General features: G+C 46.1%; 1 protein-coding gene across 1 annotated transcript in view; it reads left to right on the plus strand.

Annotated features, from left to right (window-relative positions):
- The window catches only part of DNAH8 (dynein axonemal heavy chain 8), a 577,557-nt gene that overhangs the window by 343,024 nt on the left and 212,606 nt on the right, over window positions 1-21,927 (plus strand). Inside the window, exons 43-44 of the mRNA XM_074949111.1 lie at window positions 1,009-1,187; window positions 10,776-10,963. Of these exons, the coding sequence (XP_074805212.1) occupies window positions 1,009-1,187; window positions 10,776-10,963 (367 nt within the window). The remainder of the gene's footprint in view (window positions 1-1,008; window positions 1,188-10,775; window positions 10,964-21,927) is intronic.

The raw sequence follows: 21,927 nt of genomic DNA on the forward strand, positions 1-21,927 counted from the left end.
GTATAAATTACTGCAGCCCTTGAAAAGGTGCATCTTATTTATTTCTTGTGTATGGACACCTGTTCTGACCTAAGGCTTTGTTCACTCTGTCTCTCTCCACACTTTCCCATCCATTGTCTCACTGGGAGGAATATCCAGAGAACAGGGGTTGTGCTCTACAACAGACCCAAGTCTGAGTAAATCAAGCAGTGGGGTTGGGTGGCCTCCTTACTCCCCGTGAAGTGTAACTTGGCCAAGCAAAGCAAAGTCACAAGTTAGCTTTTTATTAAAAAAAGGTTGGATTGTGTCTTTAACTGCAGTTGTCCCAGGAGGCAGTGTGGCTCAGAGAAATATCTCTGAGGCTCAATTCCCTCCCTGCTCCCCCTTTTCCTGGAAGTGGGGGAAGGGTAGGAGGATAATAATTTACTGTTGTCCTGTACTAGCCACAAATTACACCCCCTGAACTGTGCTGGCTCAGATATGCTGGCTGGCATATTGAAGGGGCTGAGCCAAGACTTTCCATTCCTCACCCATCTGCTTTGGAGGTGGTTCTTAATCCCTTTTTCTCCTCTACATGAGCATTTAGTCAAGTCAATCTAGCCTAATGGGACTATATACCTGTGAGGTACTGCTTAACATGAACAACCATGGCAGAATCTGCTCTTCAAAAACTATCTGCTATGATAATTGATAATGAACATTCTTTATTGTGATACTGCAGGTTGTTTACTGCTTCTTTTTTAGGCAGCATACATTGTACCCCATCTAATACCTATAGTCTGTAGGTGAATCAGGTTAAGATTTATTTATGACATTAACATTTAAAGGCTATATTCTGCCACTCTCACTCATGTAGAGTAGCACCTTATCATGTGGGTAGTACTACTGTTATTATTGGGACTGCTCTCAGAGTAAGGTACAATTCAATGTGAGGGTTATAGCCCATACTTATTTCTTTATTATATGCATGTAGGTTTTATTTCTCAGTTTCATCTATAGTTAATTATACATTTGAATTAACATTTACAGATGCTATATAACCTTAGCTCAGGCTTTGGGAATGAACATGGGAGGAGCTCCAGCAGGACCAGCTGGAACTGGTAAAACAGAAACTACAAAAGACATGGGAAAGGCTCTGGGAAAATATGTAGTAGTATTTAACTGTTCTGATCAAATGGACTTCAGAGGCTTGGGTAGGATTTTCAAAGGTAAGATTTTCCATGTTGCATGTACTGAGAAACAAAGAACAAATTACTTTTTTATTAAATTATAATAGTCAAATAGGATAAAATTTTACAAGCACTTAACCCCCATTTTCAATAGTGCCTTAGGCACTTAGGAGTTCTCCTACTTGCTCCTAAGAGCCTAAATCACTTGAAAATGGGTAGAAGTTCACTACTAACCTGTGACTGCCTCTGAGCATAGGCATTGCTGCCTCCCTGTGGGCATCCAAATCCTACCTCCTGCCTAAGCCCTGGAGTGATTCACAAACCAGGGGAAGATGGGCATTCAGCAGCCTAACTCTTCTGAGGGGCCAGATCCGATAGATGTGTTCAGAGCAGGGGCAGGCAAACTTTTTGGCCTGAGGGCCACATCGGGTTTCCAAAATTGTATGGAGGGCTGGTTAGGGGAGGCTGTGTCTCCCCAAAACAGCAAGGCATGGCCCGGCCCCGGCCTCCTATCCAAACCCCCCACCCCACTTCTTGCCCCCTGACGGCTCCCCCGGGACTCCTGCCCCATCCACCACCCCTGTCCCCTGACGGCCCCCCTGGGACTCCTACCCCATCCACCACCCCCTGCTACCTGTCCCCTGAACACCCCCAGATCCCCCACCTCTGACTGCCCCCTGCCGCCCCATCCAACCCCCCCTCTCATTCCTGACTTACCCTCTGGGACCCCTGCCCCATCCAACCACACCTTCTCCCTGTCCCCTGACCGCCCCCGGAACTCCTGCCCTTGACTGCCCCCTGACACCCCATCTAACCCCCCCTCCTTCCTGACTGCCCCCCCAGGACCTCTGCCCCATCCAACACCCCTATTCCCTGCACTCTGACCATCCCGACCCCTATCCACACCTCCACTCCCTGACCACCACCCCCAATTCCCCTGCCCTTTATCCAACCCCCTCACTCCCTGCCCCCTTACTGTGCTTCCTGGAGCACTGGTGGCTGGCAGCACTACAGCCGCGCCAGCCGGAGCACCGGGTCAGGCTGTGGCTCTGCAACTGTGCTGCCCGGCCTCCCAGAGCATTGTGCCGGCAGTGCAGTAAGCTGAGGCTGAGGGGGAGGGGGAAAAACAGGGGAGGGGCTAGGGACGAGCCTCCCAGGCCAGGAGCTCAGGGGCCGAGCAGGAGGGTCCTGTGGCCTGGTTGTGGCCCGTGGGCCGCAGTTTGCCCACATCTGATTCAGAGCCTGCCTACTGGATCAGGCCCCAGTAGATGAGCTTACACAAAATAGCTGGAGGGGTAGGACCTTTCTCATAACTTTTAGCTCAGTGGTTAGGGTGCTCACTTGGGAGGTGGGAAAGCCCTGGTTCAAGTCCCCTCTTGAACCAGGGATTTGAACCAGGATCTGCTGCCTGTCAGGTGACCGCTCTAACCATTGGGCTATAAGTCTAATATAGGGAGTCCTTCGGTCTCTCCTGTTGAAGCTGTTGCATTGTGGGTAAATAATATATGAATCATTGGAGCAGAGGGATTGGATCCTGGGTGTCCCACATCCTGGGTGACTGCTCTGTCAGGCTATAGAATCAACCTTTTGCTTGTATTCTCATTTTCACTTTCTTAGTCATTTTAAATAGTAATGCCTATCCATACAAATATGCTTTCCTGAGGTAAATACTCATTTAGTCTTTTTCAATAATAGATGTATTACACACAAAGTTAAGAGAACATTATCAGTGTTGCAAAGTCAAGAAATCAAAGCTAAGAAATGCCAGAATTGCCTGTGTTCAGCTCCTTGAGTATGCATTATAATCTTTAATTACATGATCACAAGTTAGCTTATCCCAGTTATTGGTGACCTGAGATAACTGCAGTGAAAACATGCAGTCACAGCCAATCCGAAGAATCTGTACATGTTAATCTTCCAATCCCTTTCCACTAGCCCCCTGAGCATTTAGTCCTGTGTGCCATCTACCCATACTTTGACCCTTGACTGGAAGATGTCTACCTTCATATGCATCTGCTCAGCTCCTTGGTCCCATTGTTTGTGTATTTTCTGTAGCGTCATCCATCAACCACTCTAAGAAGAAAACATGATTACTTAGCCCTATTGCAGTAGTACTTCAAATTATGCTTCACATGTGTATTCCACCACCTACCCTATCTCCCCTCTGCACTGGAGTCTTCAGACACATTTCCAATGTAAAAGAACTGAGGGTGTAAGGGGAGAGGGGACGTTTGGGGTGGTACCACACTGATATAGCCTTAAAAGGGGCCATGAGGAGGTGCAGGATGCCTGTGCCACCTTGGTGGGTGCTCTAACAGAAAGCTCTCTGGCTCCAGCTTGCTGGGGGTGCGCACATTCCTGTGTGGAATACATAAATGAACCACATCTCAAAGAACAACAGTTGTAATACAGGTAAATAACCATTTTATCCTCTTTGCTAGGGCAGTTCTCTAAAAAGCGTAAATGATCGGACCACTCTTGACCTCCAAATCCGAAAAAGAAGACTGCTTCAACTTTCTCAGAGTCCTCAGTGTGAGATTTTTCTGCCCAGAGATTAGCCACTCCAATACCAAAGGAAGAGCAAACCTTTTGGCTTGCCACTCCCTGGTACTACCCCATACTGGCTCTCATAGAGCATGGCCTTTGACTTCTGTACCCATTCCAGGATGATCAAGACTGGCTACTTCATCAGTGGCAACAGTGGATCCACCATCGCTGCTGTTGGTAGGGCAGTGGACATTATTGGTACTGACCATGCCAGAGGCCTATATAGCTGCAAAAAATCCGCTCTTCCTCTTGGTAACACTTCACTGCTCATCCAAACTAACGGCACCTTGTCAGGACTGTCACATGCAGTGCAGACATCAGCACTGACATTGGGGTCTGTTACAGCAACTGTGACCACAGGTCAGATAGAGTCTTCCTCAGTCTCCTTCGCCCAGACTACAGGTTGTGCTTTGCCTCAGTGCACGGTACCAATAGCTTGGAAGCCCCGATGTTGCCACTGGTATCTCAGTCCTATCATATATCACTGTCCTGATCTCTGATGACACCTGCTGATACCATACTACCCTTGCCTTTGGAGCATTCTGACCCTTCTTGGAGTGTGAAGTGGGTTCCTATGTCTCCCTCTTCAGGGAGTTCAGGGCATCCTCCAGGACTTGTTCCTGCTCTCACAAACATCCTGCCCAGAGCAGGCTGAAAGACTAGACTGCCTGGTCTAGGCACAACTGGAGTCTGATACCGTATCAGCCCCATTATTGGCCCTAATGGGTGCCTTGAAGAATGCCTCCAGTGACCAGGTCTGCTTCCTCATTACTCTACAGAAACAAATCGCCGAGAAGGGAGGGTTTCCCACCTGGTACAGAGAAGTCGCTTTCGATCAGTACAAAGCAGCTGTCATACACCCAAGAGTGGGACTTTCCACAACCTGCTTCAGACCTGCCATCTATATTTGTGGTGCAAGATCAGCCTCTGGAGTTTTCTACCCTGCCTTCTTTGAATATCTCATCCTTGTCACTGGATAAGGCTCTGGTGTTGAAGTGTCTTCTCTGGTACCAGATGACATTAAGCTCTATCCAAAGCTCCTGAAAAGGATGGATACTACATCGGTTGGTATCCAGATGGAGCTCATGGAGAAGAATCCTCATAATCTCATGGACATTTTACACCCAGCTATATCAGGGAAAGTAAGTAAGTAAGAAAGACTATAATGCAGCTCATTAAATCCCTATTACAAACCCCTTCATCAGTCATGCTTGTGGCAAAGTGCATAGAACATAAATGCCAAGTTCTGTCCCAGACATACGGACACTTCTATCAACACCTCCATGTCAGGCTCTCTGGTAATGGTAGGTAGTAAATGAAAGACCACGACAAAGGTAGAACAAAAGCTGCCCTCAAAGAAAAGGACACACAAAAATTAATTTTTTAAAAAGGTATTATTCAATTGCAGGGGTACATCTGCATATGGCTACCCATCAGACTCTCTTATCCTGATACAACTATTCAAATTTGGCTGCTATGTTCAAATTCCTAAACAAGCAACCTGAGGACTGTAGGAACAAGTTTCAGTTCCTTCTGATGGAGAGTCGTTTGATCTTCCAGGCTGCTCTTCAGACTTTCCTTGATGCTTCAGACTTAGCTGCAAGGGTCATGGTGACAGCCATAGTCATGCACCATTTGTAGTGGCTTCAGTTGTTGGGGATTCCTGTAGAGGTGCAGCAGACTCTTGAAGACCTCCTCTTCGAAAGCTGTGCTTTATTTTTCTTTAAGACTGATGAGGAAGTATACACACTGAAAGTCTCCGGGGCTGTGCGAAAGTCACTGGTCTTTATATGCCAGCCTGGGAAAGCACTATGTTTCAGTATCAGTTTCAGCTGAAACAGCAGTATTACCCACCCAGACACCTGGACCAGTCCAGGTACAAACACAGACAACTTAGAAGGAGGCCTACTCCATCTACCTCTGTGGTCATTTTCATCCAGACAGCTGCAGGCCTCAAAGGAACTTGTTTGACTCCTCTGTCAAGGATAGCCTACTTGTCAGATCAGATCTCTGTTTCTCCTACTTCCTATGTGCGTAGCAGTCCATCACCTCAAACAAGTGGCTGCTAAGAACAATGGAAAGTGGATATACCCTGAAGTTTCTTTCTTTCCCCTCTTTGGCCCCCCTTCCCTGTCCCTTTTCAGGGACCTATAACCAACTCTGTACTAAGACAAGTGCAAACTCTTTATTCCTTGGGAGCTACAAAGGAATTGACCCCTCAGTACCAGAACAAGAGTTTCTACTCCCACTACTTCCTATAACCAAAACAAAACAAGTCTCAGGCCAATTCTAGATCTTCAGAACTTGAACAAATGCATCAAGAACCTGAGGTTTCTTGTGGTTTTCCTTGTACCTATTATCCCTTCATCAGAGCCAAGTGATTGGTATGCTGACTTTGATTTGTGAGATGCATATTTCCTTGTGGCAGTCTACCCAGGCCACAGAATATTCCTAAGGTGCATAATAGAAAGAGATCACTTCCAGTTCAAAATTCTACCCTTTGGCCTATCATTTGCATTGAGAGCTTTCACTAGATTCATGGTGATAGCAGCTTGTCTCCACTGTTGGGATGTCCAAAGGTATCTGTACCTGGATGATTGGTTGCTGTGGAGTTGTTCCTGTCAACAAGTGGAAGGAAGTATCTATTGGATGCTCTCTCTGTTCCAATACCTAGGGCTGGAAGTGAATAAGAGACATTGATCCTGAAGCTCTCCAGAGAATAGAATTTATTGGGACAGTCCTGGGGATTTCAGCTCCAACCCAGGTTGTTTCTTCTTTGAGACCCCTGTGTGCCATTCAGAAGCAGTCCCCAAATCTCAGTGAGGAACTATCTCAGGCTCCTGGGACCTATGGTAGCATGGACTTGTGACCTCTCCCTCCCCTATTCCAGACTGCATCTCAGAGGCTTGCACACACAGCTCAGATCAGTTACTGCCCTCATATGCACTGTCTGGACAAGCTAGTGTTTATTCCAGGCAAGGGGTTGGTGGATGAATCCTGGCATATAGGGGAGTCCTGTTCTCACCAACTCTCCCCTCTATGATCAGATGATGGATGCTTCTACCACGAGGTGGGGAGTGCATTTGGGTGATCTGAAGGGTCATGGCTTGTGATCTCTCACGAGGTCCAATTACACATAAATGTTCTTGAGTTATGTGCAATATCCAGAGTGTGTTAGTTTCTTCCATGCATACAGGGCAGAATCAAATCAATCATCCTGGTGCTCACTGACAATACCACAGTAGTGTTTTTATGTGTACAAACAGGAGAGTGCCATATCAGGCAACTTGTCTCAAGAGGCAATCAAGCTGTGGGTTTCTACATATGGATATGGGTTTCTACATTGCTAACTCTCAAAGCATCTCACCTGCCAGGAATCCAGAATGCCCTAGCAGACTGCCTGAACAAGTCATTCAACTTGGATCACAAATGGTCTCTCCAGCTGGCTACTCTAAGATAAATTTTTCAAGTAGGGGTTGTTTCTACAGTAGATTTGTTTGCAACTCTCCAGAACTGAAAGTGTTCCTGATTCTGTTCAAGTATAGGTCACAGTCCCAAGTCCATCTCAGATGCATTCCTCTTCCCACTGGACAAGGACCTGCTGTACATGTAGACACCAGTGCCTCTAATCCCCATGGTTATTGTCAAGCTAAAGCAAGAACAAGGCAAAATTATCCTCATTGTTCCAGATTGGCCAAGGACATTGTGGTACTCCAGTCTACACAAGCCTTCAAGAACCTACTTCTAATAAAAAAAATCTGATATCCTAGAATCATGGGCAGGTGTTGCACCTGAATCCTCAGTCGCTGTAGCTCATGGCCTACTTCCTCAGCAATTAAACCCAGAGGAGGTGCACTGCTCAGTAGCAGTTTAGAATGTCCTGCTCCATAGTAGGAAACCACCCAAGAGATCTACTTGCCTTAGTAATTGGAAGTTTCTTCTAACTGGGCAGCTAGTCATGGTGTGTCTCCTACACAATCTACAATTCAAACGATTTTGGATTATTTGTTACACCTTAAAGGTCTGGCAGTCCTCTCCATCAAGCTGCATCTGGCCGCAATACAGGCATAAAATGCTGAAATTGAGGGCAGGACTGTATCTCTAACCCTATGACTACCAGCTTCCTAAAAGCTCTAGAGAAGTTGCTCCCACCATCAGAGATCCTACTCCACTGTGGGACTTGAATTTAGTACTGTCAATTCTTATGGGACCTCTGTTTGAGCCTTTAACCTCCTGCTTGTTGTTACACCTCTCAGCAAAGGCGGCCTTTTTAATAGCCATCTCCACTGCAAAGAGAGTAGGGGAACAGTGTACCCTGACAACGAATCCTCCATTTATACAAGGACAAGGTGCAGCTTAGCTCACACACTAAGTTTCTTTCCAAAGTAGCATCTGATTTCCATCTCAATCAGTCAGTGTACTTATCTGTCATCTTTCCAAAGCCACATGCTCACAAAGATGAACAGAAGCACCACACTTTGGATGTTCGCCGAGCCTTGGCTTATTACTTGAATAAACCAAAGATCTTCCAGGTCTTTTCTAAACTTTTTTTACTTTGTGCAGAATGAATGAGAAGCCATCTTGTCACCAAATGGATCACCAGCTGTGTTGTCATGTGCTATGCTGCCAAGGGTACTGTGCTCTTAAGAAGCTGTTAGAGCAATCGTCCCCAAACTTTTTACCTGTGCCCCCCCATTCCTGTCTGTGCCCCTTCTCCCACCTCCCCCAAGCTGGGGCTGGGAGGGGGGGATGTGGACATGGGTAAGGGGGCCAAGGTTTGGTCCACAGCTGGGGACAGGAGCAGAGTCTTGGCTGGGGGCCAGGGCACCGGGTGTGGAGTCAGCAGCCGGGGCCAGTGGCAGGGGCCAGGAGCAGAGCTGGGTGGCTCTCCTGCCCTCCATGGGGACCCAGGAGGTCCTACCTCCCATGGCCCGGGACCCAGCTGAGCTCCCCGAACATTCATTGGCACCCCTCTGGGGAAGGCGGTGCCCCCCATTTTGGGGACCTCTGTGTTAGAGCATTCATCTAGAGCATGCGCCACCTCCTCAGTGTTTGTGGGGAAAGATCCATATCGTGGACATCTGCAGAGCAGCGACATAGTCCTCAGACCACATATTAGCTAGATGCTGTATAATTATTGAGGCATCAAGGGAAGATGTGAATGTGGGCAAAGTGGTCCTGCAACCCCTCTTCCAATTATACTCCTAGTCCCCACTCCATTGAAAATGGTTTAGGAGTCCCCTACAGTGTAACAGACATATACAATCACTTGAAGAGAAGAGTTACCTTTTTGTGACTATTGTTCTTTGAGATGTGTTCCATATATTCATTACCCAACCCACCTTCCTTCCCCAATGCTTTGGAATCTAATTTCTAAGATTCTGGTATAAAGGAACTGAAGGATGGGCTAGTCGGCTCCACCCTTTATCCCTTCAACTCGGAGGATGTGGGATGCCAGGGCACAGGGTTGGCTGCCCTGCAGGTACTGCTAAGGAAAACTCTCCTGCACATCCCTGTACATATGTACAGTGTAATGAACATATGTAACACATCTCAAAGAACAACACTTATGAAAAGGTGAGTAATCATTTCTTTTCCTTTAACCTTATTCTTGGAAATGGCTGAAATCTTCTTAAATAGTCAGACACCCAGACACCCAGCCTGGAACAATTCAGCCCAAACAATTAAGGTGTGGCAAAGTTGTAAGCAACTGACAACTGGGCCTTTACAGTGTCTGCAACATTAATAATAGGTGGTGCTACCAGCCCTGCCTATAATAATTTTGTTTTGAAAGCTTCATAACTAGGATGCTAGTCAGATTCTTGTCGTTTAATGGAAAAGTGTCAAGATACTGTCTTTTTGGAACTCCGTGAATATTGTAGAGAGAGAGATTAGTAATTTTTTTTTAAATTACAATAGCAAAGGCCAGGAGGAAGTGTGTGAGAGCTGGAGAGAAAACATTCTTGGCTGAGGGGATCTGGGTGTGGAATGAATTTCCACAGGAGATTAGGTGAATCTAAGGTGTTGCCAGCTTTAGGAAATACTGCACAATTTTCCTCTTCCAAAAACCATATCTACTGTAGCAAGAATGACATTCACAACATTGACACCCTCATCTACCCAAACACTCTGCCCACAGAAAAAAAACACCCAACACCCTGAAAGAAACAGATAAATAAAAAAATAAAATGAAAATGTCATAGCCAAAGTAGAGATTTTACCCCCAAAAGAAGAGTCAGACTCCAAGAAGTCCACTAGGAATTTCAATATTGGTATTAATTTAATATGGAAGGTACTTAGATATTGCAGTAATAGGCAGACATATAAAACCCGTAAATAGATAACATACAATTTAAAAAATTTCATTTACAAATCTATATGAAGTTATTCATGGTGAAAGTCTGAAATTTGGGAGCAGTGCTTACAGAAAGGGAAAGTAAGAGGACAGGAATACTAGTAGATACTGAGGAAGAGGGAAGCCATGTAGCTGTAAAAATGTACTGTTCAGTTTCTGAAGTTCTGATCAGAAAAAAGATGCAGAAAGTGTGACTGAGTGATTTTAGAAAGATAGATTACGTATCAGTAATCCTGATTACACAGTCCACTTTTTTATCCTGACAGTTTTATCCTGAGTCTTGCGATTGTGTTCTATTTAAAGTCCCAGATACTGGAGACAAGTGATTACATGAGAATCTTAGCTTTAACTTAAAAAAAAAAAGTAGTAAAAGTTTCTAGACTTCATGGTTGCAGAGGAAAGCTTGAAAGTGTGACCCATGTGCACGCTGAAGACTCAAAAAATAGAAGGCAGATAAAAAGAACCCAAATCTCTTTTTTTTTAAATTAAGAAACTAATCTTTATACTGAATTATGGGTCCAACTGTAGGAAAACCTGTATCCAAGACCTGGCAATTCCCTGAAGAATTAAAAAAATTATTCTGATTGAGTTTCACTGTTAAGAAGTTTGTATACTGAACTGCCTGCAATATTTGCAGGAAGAGAGGTGCCGACCAAATAGCTTAGGCTTGTGGGGGAATCATTTCCAGAAACCGTCATCAGCCACATTTTCCTTTTCCATTGTAGGTCTTGCGCAGTCAGGTTCCTGGGGATGCTTCGATGAATTTAACAGAATTGAATTACCTGTTTTATCAGTTGCAGCACAACAAATTTATATTATTTTAACAGCAAGGAAAGAAAGGAAAAAGCAGTTCATATTTTCTGATGGAGATATTGTAGATTTAAATCCAGAGTTCGGAATTTTTCTTACAATGGTAAATATATGAATGGAAGAGTGTAATTTGGTAATCCTTGATAAGAGAAGACAAATTATACAAGTTAATAACATAGTAACTTGAAAACAATGCATATTGTTAATTACATTGTGGTATGTACATAGTACTGATTTTGCAAACAATAAGTATACAATAACTTACCACCACACTATCTCCTGAAAATGTTGTTTGAACTTTTTTTCAAAACAAAGCCCAGATATTTTTGCCTAAATGAATGCTGCTTCCTTCTGTATAATGAATCATGAATGTGAATTACCTATTAATGTATTAATAGTTTTGTTCCTTATTTCATGATAGTGATGGCTAGTCCTCTAAAAAGATTGCCACAGATCTTGTGGGGGGGTGTGTCTTAATTTTTAATAGTATGCAATAAAATATTCTTGACGTGCTTCTCCATATATATTCTGCTTTTGGCATGCATACATCCCGAAGCACTCAAGATTGGAATAGTTGGGCCAGCAATGTCTGTTGGGCTGTGCATGTGTTTTGAGTGTCCTCATGACCCTTCCTTCTCCACACACACACACACACACACAAACACACACAACCTGAGGGCATAAAGGTCAGAGTGGGGCCAAACAACCCTCAGCTATTTCTTACCTCCCATGGCTGCAAGATGGAACCGTAAGCCAGTGTTTCTTTGTCTTGTGCACGTGCATACAGTAACTCCTCACTTAAAGTCATCCTGGTTAACGTTGTTTCGTTGTTACATTGCTGATCAAGTAGGGAACATGCTCGTTTAAAGTTGTGCAGTGCTCCCTTATAACTTCGTTTGGCAGCCGCCTGCTTTGTCCACTGCTTGCAGAAAGAGCAGCCCGTTGCAGCTAGCTGGTGGGGGCTTGGAACCAGGGTGGACCGGCAGCCTCCCTATCAGCTCCCCGCTTCCCTAAGTTCCCTGTGCAGCAGCCACCCAGCAGGCTATCAATTGCCAGCAGTTTGGCTAACCCTCCTCCCACTGCCAAGTGCTGCTCCTGCCCTCTGCCTTGGAGCTGCTCCCCGAGCCTCCTGCTTGCTGTGCGGGGTATGTGTGTGTGCGCTAATGTCAGGGTGTCCCCCTCCTCCTTGCTCCTGCACCCCGCTTACCCTATCTCCATAGAGCAGGGGGATAAACAACAGGACTCAGGTTGGAGGGAGCTTCCTGGCAGCAGCTGTGGTCTCAGCTTGCTGATTAACTTAACAAGGCAGTGTTCTTAAGAGTGGGTCAGCGTACTTAAAAGGAAAATCCGCATCTCTCTCTCTCTCTCTCTCTCTCTCTCCATTCCTGCTGCCTTCTAGAGTGTGAGGCTACATTAACAACGAGTTAGCCCTTGAGGGCTCAGCCAATTGCTAGTTCATCATTTAGCAGTAAGGCATCCCTTGGGAAATATCCCACCCTCTGACTTCATCACCTCAACCAAGCTTCACAATCATCATTGCTGTGTACAGTATTAAATTGTTTGTTTAAAACTTATACTTTGTGTGTGTGTGTGTGTGTATAGTCTTTTGTCTGGCAAAAAAAAATTTCCCTGGAACCTAACCCCCCCATTTACATTAATTCTTATGGGGAAATTGGATTCGCTTAACATTGTTTCGCGTAAAGTCGCATTTTTCAGGAACATAACTACAACATTAAGTGAGGAGTTACTGTATCTAAAACAAATTCATTGTATATAATTAACACTTTAGAATAGTTTTAGTAGTTTAGGATTACTATAGGTTTATTGGTTTCAGAGTAGCAGCCATGTTAGTCTGTATTCGCAAAAAGAAAAGGAGTACTTGTGGCACCTTAGAGACTCACAAATTTATTTGAGCATAAGCTTTCGTGAGCTGTTACAGGTAAATTTTTTCTGGTTACCTGCTACCAGGCTTCAGCCTTTATGGATGAGCAAAACCTCAAATAATGCCTCTCATGTGAGGCAACTGTATCCCTCAGTGATGGTCATATAAGTTGTCCGTTAGACTTTTTGAGAAAAAAGTTTTATGAGGCCTGTCTCTGATCCACATATGCAGGATAAACCCATATCTGAGCAGTCTTCCTGAAATGCCCTGCAGCCAGCTTCTGGACTCCTGCTCCCATGAAACACACTCCTTGGCTGCTCCTGTTGTTAAGTATTCATCACTGAGTGTTAGTGGTAGGACACGGAATACTTCTTCTAAAGCACAAGGTCTCTAATAAAAGAGGCAGAGTTTGCCTCGTTCCTCCTTAGTCAAGGGTAGTACAAGGCGTAAATTCAATTTTTCAGACGCTCATAAAGACTCTAGTTGCTGTACTTCAATATTAGCCATTGTCTCTGGCACAAGCTTCACAGCTCTCAATACTGACATCGGAGCTCACTCTAGAAGTACCAGCTATATTGTTATCATCATTGTCAGCAACTTCCACTCAGTGCTGTCATCCTCAAAATGTTGTTCACAGTACCAGCTGTCTTGACACTGAAATTCACAGTAGTGGGTGAATCTAGCAGTATCCACCCTTTCTGAGTCACCACTATTGTCTTTGGTACCAGATACAATCCTTGGTACTGACAAGCATTCTTCATCAGGCCCTGGGGCTCCTACCAAATCAGATCCTCCACTGGTAGAGAATTATTACTTTTCCACATCTGCTTCAGACTGCAGTTGTGGGAGAGAGGTCTCCCACATATTCCCCAAGATCTTAATGCATCTCATAGAGATTCCAGAGCACGAGGCTACCCTAGTAGACACAGGAGATATAAGAGGGACATCCTCTTTGGTATCCTACACCACAGTCCCTCGTTCATTTCACTTCTGGCTCCCATGCTTGGCCATACTGGGCACCACAGGGTCTTCAACATGAAAACCCACCTCCTCTGTCCTTTCCAGGGCTAGATCTGCCTCCTCTTAGGGTTCAGCAACAACAATCCCAGATGTCAGTTGCGAATACTTAGCTATTACAAATTTCTGATGAGGAATTCCATCTGCCTATTGAACTCACTCTTGTTGCCATTTCATCATCATCACCTCATGAGGCTGTGGTCCCATCTGCTCCTCACCTCCTGATGGCTGCAGGGCATTTCAAGACCTCCTTTGATGAAGGGCTGTGACATCAGAAAAAACATTTGATGTGGTGCACAACAAATCTCTCAAATTGTTAGCTACCGTGCACTTCTCAATGCCAGCAAGACTGGCTATGCTAATCAATGAAGGACAGTTAGAGCCAGCAGAGCTCTTGTTGAAGAACCCCCATCTATTCCACTGCCTTTGAAAAAGGAAGAGAAAAGGTACCAGACACCATCATCAGGATTTCAGTATTTTTATACTAATCCACACCTAGATCTCTTGTTGTTACCACTGCCCAAGAGCAAGCAAGGCAATACCTAAGAAAAGGGAACTCAAGTGAATGGATCTCTTTGAAAGGAAGAACTACTCACCTGTCAGGCTCTAGCTTAGAATTGCCAACTACCAGGCACTCCTTTCCAAGTATGATTTCTTCAACAGGCACAAGGTATCGGACTTTACTGACTGGTTACAGCAGGAGTCTAGAGAGGAATTAAGTTCCTTGATCTCTGAGGTCTGATTGGAAGTACTGTGTGGCAGGGTTCAGGGAGGGAGCACCACCTTCACCACCTGACTCATCTTAGTAGGCCACACAGCCTGTGGGTCAGTGTCAATATCTGCTGCAGCTGTGCTGATTTCTGCTCCCAGCAGCCTTCGTGCCCAGTGCTGGCTCTGCCTCCAGAGGCTTTGGCCCGTGTCTTCCCCCACCCTGAAAACCCGAGAGGGAAGGGCAGGTATTCTGTCGATTTTTGTCTTGGCTTGGGGTGGGGCCACAACCAAAAATTGTAACTTAAATGGGGGGCTCAGCTCAAAAAGTTTGAAAACCGCTGCTCTAGATATTAGAAGAGCATTGGGTTTTTACCTGGACTGGTCTAGGCCATTTATCTCAACTCTTTGTAACCATTTCAGATAGAGTAACAGGCCAAATGGTCTCCACCCAGAGGATCTCTACCTGGATTTCCAGCTGCATTAATTTATGTTACTAATTGGCCGATGTTACACCTCCAAATAGAATGATGGTGCACTCAAACAGGTTGAGAGCAACTTCTGCAGCCATTCTGGCTAAGATTCCCATTCTGGATATTAGTAATGCAGCTATCTGGTCATTGCTCTATATGTTTGCCTCTGACTATGCCGTCTCTCATCAATCAAGGGACAATGCCAGATTAGGCCAAGTTGTCCTTCAGTCCATGTTCCGGTAGTTCAAATTGGTTGTGGGTCACCTACAGTGGAATGGACACTTCCGATCACTCAAAGAAGGAAAAACGGTTCTTTGAGTGCTTACTCATGTCCATTCCAATGTAAGTGTACACAAGCACGTGCACCGTCGCCAGAAGTTTTTCCCTCGGTGGTGTCCATCGGGTCAGCTCCTGCACCCCCTGGAGTGGCACCCTCATGGCACGGTATATAGGGGCCTGCCGACCATCTGCCCCTTCAATTCCTTTTAACCGCCCATGACAGTCGCTGGAACATTACTGGTCTCTTGGTCATGCAAGTGCTTCCTTCAGTGGACTTTTGTAAATAGAAAATTGTATATAGTTATTACATTAGTTGGTAGTTAGAACAGTAGTTAACTGAGTTAGTATAGGTTTAGTTCCCCGCACACAGGGCTCACCTGCCCCGGCTCCAGGACATGCCTCGATCCCAAGGCTTTAAGCCATGTGCTCCGTGCCACAAACTGGTGCCGGGGAGTGACCCACATGACAGTTGCCTAAAGTGCCTCGGAGAGACACATTCAAGAGAGGTGCTGCATCTGTAAGAACTTTACACGTAGGACCAAGAAGGAGAGGGACAACAGGTTAAAGTTCCTTCTGATTGAAGTGGCACTTCATCCCCATACAGAGCCACAAGGGGAATTGGCACTGACTGCCTCAGGGTCGGTTAAGAGCGCCCTGGCGTCCCTGTGTCACAACTTTGCTTTTCCTCCTCTGCACCAAGGAAGGACACTAAAAAGTACTGCTGGCCCTGTTATTCTCCACCAGTGCACAAGAAGATGATCCCTGCACCAACTCCTCAGCACCGCTCACCATTGCTGGTGCTGAAGAAGAAACAGTGTAAGATGAACCATGGGCACTTGCTGACTCCAAGGCCTGAGGGCCATAGGTGCTCAGAGAGGGTGTAACCCGCACCAGGCCACTATGAGGCAGCAGTAGAGTGCAATATTTCGTTGACTCCAGTGCCAGGAAGGGCATCATTGAGTCCGATGCAAATGCTTTCCCCGCTGAGGGAGAGCCACTGGGGAAACTCAGCTCTGGCTTTACCATCAACACCAAAGGCATTCCACGCAGTGAGGGACTTACTCTTCTTCCCAATGCCACCATCTCCAGTGCGGCGTGAACAATCAACAGCAACCCCAGCACTGAGAGAGGCTACGGCACCAAAGCAAGTGCGTACCAAGGGCAAGCCGGCTATGATGCAATGGCACAGCTCTTCCCCCAAATGGCACCACTCCACCTCGTGGGACCGATACACTTCACAATATTGGTCTATGTCGCAGCAGTGCTCTACCCTGCGACACTGTTCTACTTCCCAGCACCGACCCACTTCGGCACCGCACTGCTCATCGCCCCCACACCTCTGCTCACTGGTGCTGACTGGGACCGCACCACCGTGGTCACCCAGGAATGACTTTCCTGAATCAGACTCAGAGGCTGAATCCTGTGCCTCAAGGGGGAATAAACATGGTTGGGCTACAGACACTGAGTGCTAGACATGGTTTAAGAGGTTGACATTAACACCATGGCCACCACCAACTCAATGGCAAATACCTATGCCATGGCCAATTTGGAACCCGTGGGCATTCCAACAGCTCCAAGGGCCCCATTCAGAACACGCATACTTGGCGACTTTTAAAGGGTGAGCTCCCCCACAGTCCCCCTCGGATCAGCAGTTCCCGGCGCCGAGGTCAGTGCAGAGGCTGATGGTGATGCTGGTACCGAGGAACGAGATACACCTTCACAGGACCCATCTACAGAAGAGACAGTTCCAGGTCTGGTCCCTGTACTGGCTTCGTCATCCTCCTCCCAAGATGAGTCACTAGTGGGGACTGCTGTGGTGCTCACCGAGGATGACTGTAGGGCACATCAGGAGCTTCTACACAGGATGGGCCAAAACTTGGGCATTCAGGCAGAAGTCGCTGAGGCTGCTCACTCCCTTGTGGACATATTGGCACCCTCAGGGCCGTCGTGAGTTGCCTTACTCCTGAATGGGGCTATTCTGGAGCTGATAAAGGATCTTTGGTAAACCCTTATGTTGATACAAGTAAGAGAACAGAGAGGAAGTATTTCGTTCCTCAAAAGGTTTGAGTTCCTATATACTCATCTGCCACTGGGCTCCTTGATTGTCTCTGAGGTGAATGAAAAAGAGAAGCAGGGACAGCAGGGGCCATCCCCAAAAGCCAAGGATGTAAAAAAAATTGGATTTATTTGGAAGGAAAGTCTATTTCATGGGGGGCCTCCAGCTGAGGATAGCCAACCATCAGGCCCTCTTAGGCTGTGTCAAGGTTCCTTCCCCACTCCAAACTTTAGGGTACAGATGTGGGGACATGCATGAAAGACCCCCTAAGCTTATTCTTACCAGCTTAGGTTAAAATCTTCCCCAAGGTACAAACTTTGCCTTGTCCTTGAACAGTATGGCACCACCACCAAGCGTTTTAAACAAAGAACAGGGAAAGAGACCACTTGGAGACGTCTTCCCCCAAAATATCCCCCTCAAACCCTACACCCCCTTTCCTGGGGAAGGCTTGATAATAATCCTCACAAATTGGTACAGGTGAACACAGACCCAAACCGTTGGATCTTAAGAACAATGAAAAATCAATCAGGTTCTTAAAAGAAGAATTTTAATTAAAGAAAAGGTAAAAGAATCACCTCTGTAAAATCAGGATGGTAAATACCTTACGGGGTAATCAGATTCAAAACATAGAGAATCCCTCTAGGCAAAACCTTAAGTTACAAAAAGACACAAAAAGAGGAATATACATTCCCTCCAGCACAGCTTATTTACAAGCCATTAAACAAAAGAAAGTCTAACGCATTTTCTAGCTAGATTACTTACTAACTTTAAAGGAGTTGTAAGGCTTACATTCCTGATCTGTTCCTGACAAAAGCATCACACAGACAGCCCAAACCCTTTGTTCCCCCCGCCTCCAGATTTGAAAGAATCTTGTCCCCTCATTGGCCATTTTGGGTCAAGTGCCAGCGAGGTTACCTTAGCTTCTTAACCCTTTACAGGTGAAAGGATTTTGCCTCTGGCCAGGAGGGATTTTATAGCACTGTATACAGAAAGGTGGTTATCCTTCCATTTATATTTATGGCAGGCTGCTATGGGTTTAATTCCGTGTCTGCCTTGGAAAAGTTCAAGGAGCTCCTGCCTCTAGAATTGAGGGGCGAGTTTGCTGCTTTAGTGGAGGAAGGGAAAGCAGTAACCAAGGCATCCCTCAAGGTGGCTCTGGATGGGGCAGATGTGGCTGCCTGAGTCATGGCCTTGACGTTGGTGATGAAACAATGCTCCTGGTTACAGGCCTTGGGACTTCCATATGAGGTCCAGAAAACCATCCAGGACCTACCATTTGAAGGAGGCTCCCTCTTCTTTGGGCAAATGGCCTTTTGAGGGTACACCTGGGGATGGCGTACCAGGACGTTACCTGGATCATATCTTCCCTTCATTTGTGGACCGGGCATGGTCCCGCATTACCACCGACCATTGGGTGTTGTGCACAGTAGAAGTGGGATATATCCTATAGTTCAGTTGTTCCCCTCCTTTCCACCCATCCTCTTCAGGGATCCTTCTCCCATGAGATTTCTGTCCCAGGAGGTGCAGTCATTTCTAAGGGCAGAAGCAGTGGAGGAGGTTCCTCCAGAGCTAAGGAGCAGAGGTTTTATTCCCATTATTTCCTGATCCCAAAGACCAACAGTGACCTAAGACCAATTTTGGATCTGTGGAACCTCAAGAGCTTCAAGTAAAAGCTTACATTGAGCATGGTCTCATTGGCCTCGATTTATCCCCTCTTTGTATCCAGGGGACTGGTATGCCACCCTCAACCTAAAGCACACATTTTCACACTGTGATATTCTGAGGACACAGAAATATCTACAGTTTGTGGTGGACCACAACCGTTATCAGTTCAGTGCTACCCTTTGGCTTATCAGTAGCACCAAGTGCATGTCAGTTATGGTGGTCTTCCTGTGGAGTTGGGTGCAAGTATACCCCTACCTGGCTGAGTGGCTGATTAGAGGCCAGTCCAGGAACCAAGTCGAAACTCATGTAGAACTGATACAGTTAACGTTTCAAGACTTGGGGCTATTGATAAACAAGTAGAAATCGATATTTTCACCAACCCAGAGAATAGAATTAATTGGCACGGTCCTAGACTCCACCTGACCCAGGGCCTTTCTTCTGGAGAGTCACTTTCAAGCAATAGGGATGCTTATAGAAGATGTGGCAGAACACCCCATTAGTACAGTAAGGATGTCCTTGAAGCTGCTGGGTCACATGGCGTCATGCACTTATGTGGTGCAGCACACAAGGCTGAAGCTAATGCCGCTCCAGTTGTGGCTAGTGTCAGTATACACATCAGGCCACCATCATCTGGACAGGGTGGTCTCCCTTCCCCCACTGATAATTTCAATGCTTCGATGTTGCAGGACCCAGAGAACGTGTGTGCGGTTGTTCCCATCTCAAGACCTGCTCCCATGCTGTCCCTAGTCACGGACGCTTCGAATGTGGGATAGGAAACCCATCTGGGAGCTTCAGGACCAAGGCCTTTGGTCACAAGAAGAGTTGGCTTTGCACATCAATGTGAGGGAGTAAGGGTGGTGCACCTAGCCTGCCTGGCTCTCAGAATTTGTTAGTGGGAAACCAGGCAGCGATCCTCATGGACAACACAACACAACAGACTGACAGGCCCCCCGTTCGAGCCACTGGCAATCCTGCTTGTTAGGATATAGATATTCAGGTCTGTCTGTAAAGGCCTATACTCTAAGAATTTAGGTGTATTCTTATCACTTGGCTAGTTATAGAGATATAAAAGAAAGAATCAAAATCACTGTCTGCCGGTGTAAGGACGTTCTCTTACTGTGACAGTCTGAGGCCCTGTTCTTAGGCTAAGGCCTTTGGCTAAGCAACAGGCAGCCATAAACTGGGAAGCGATCGGTCACATCCTCACATTCCAAACTAGCCACATTGAAAGAAGGTGCTATTGGGCTGTTAGGAATACAGTCCTGTCCTGATAGTGCCTATCACCTCCAGAGAAAGGGAAGTGCCTAGACAATGTAAAAGGAAACTTAGTTTGATAGCATCCTGTCTGGCAAGAACTCACTTATCAATAGCCGGGATGTGAAATCCTCACTTCTGTATTGTTTTGTCATTATAGTTCCCACTTTGCTATTGTTTGTCTGTATAATCTCTGTCTGGTTCTGTCATTGTTCCTGTCTGCTGTATAATTAATTTTGCTGGGTGTAAACTAATTAAGATGGTGGGATATAATTGGTTACATAATCATGTTACAATATGTTAGGATTGGTTAGTTAAATTTCAGGAAAATGGTTGGTTAAGGTATAGCTAAGCAGAACTCAAGTTTTACTATATAGTCTGCAGTCAATCAGGGAGTGGGGGTGGGTGTGTGGGTGGGGGAAATGGGAACAGGGAATGGGGATGGGGAAATTGGAATCACGTTTTGCTAAAGGGGGAAATGGGAACAGGGAATGGGGGTAAGGAAATTGGAATCATGTTTGGCTAAGGGCAGGAATGGGAACAGGGACACAGGTGTAAGGCTCTGTGGTGTCAGAGCTGGGAAGGGGAACACTAAGGAAGGAAACTGGAATCATGCTTGCTGGAAGTTCACCCCAATAAACATTGAATTGTTTGCACCTTTGGACTTCGGGTATTGTTGCTCTCTGTTCATGTGGGAAGGACCAGGGAAGTAAGTGGGTGAAGGAATAAGCCCCCTAACACTGCTCATTACTTTATCTGTCATGGAAGGTGGCATTCTTGGTGGCTATCACCTCAGGTAGAAGGGTCTTGGGGATTCGGGCGTTCACCTCTGAGCCATCATACACAATCTTTTTCAAGGACAAGGTGCAGCTACGACCCCACCTGTCCTTTCTGCTAAAAGTGGTCTCTCAATTCCATAGCCATCGAGATATATTCCTCCCAGTCTTCTACCCAAAGGCCCATGCTAGCAGGGAGAAACCGTGCTCCATTCATTGGACATTTAATGGGCACTCGCCTTCTATTTAGAGAGGACCAAGCCCTTTAGGAAGACCAGGGAACAGTTTGTGGTCATCGCAGACAGAATTAAAGGCAACCCAGTCTCAACACAGAGAATCTGATCGTGAAATCCATACTTGCTATGAGTTGGTGGGGGCCCAGCTCCTAAACTGATGGCACACTCTACAAGGCTACAAGCGTCATCAGCCACATTTGTGGCACAGGTCCCGAAACAGGACATCTGTAGGGCAGCGATATGGTCATTGGTACACATGTTCGTGACACATTATGCTATCACTCAGCAAGCCAGAGATGGTGTGGGCTTTGGCAGAGCAGTACTCCAATCAGCATGTAAATGAACTCCAAGCCCTCCTCCAATGTAACTGCTTGGGAGTCACCTACATTGGAGTGTACATGAGCAACCACTCTAAGAAGAAAAAATTGTTACCTTTTCTGTAACTGTTCTTCGAGATGTGTTGCTCATGTCCATTCCAAAACCCGCCCACCTACCCCTCTGTTGGAGTTGCTGGCACTAAGGAACTGAAGGGGTGGAGGATCAGCGGGTGCCACTCCAGGGTCACAGGAGCTGACCCGACGGATATCACTGAAGGAAAAACTTCTGGCGACAGTGCACACGTGCGCACACACTTACTTTGGAATGGACATGAGCAACACATTTTGAAGAACAACAGTTACAGAAAAGGTTAGAAACCGTTTTTACCTACCTTTCTGTAAAT

This window comes from Natator depressus, chromosome 3 (genome assembly GCF_965152275.1).
Source record: "Natator depressus isolate rNatDep1 chromosome 3, rNatDep2.hap1, whole genome shotgun sequence".
In the NCBI taxonomy this organism is placed as follows: Eukaryota; Metazoa; Chordata; order Testudines; family Cheloniidae; genus Natator; species Natator depressus.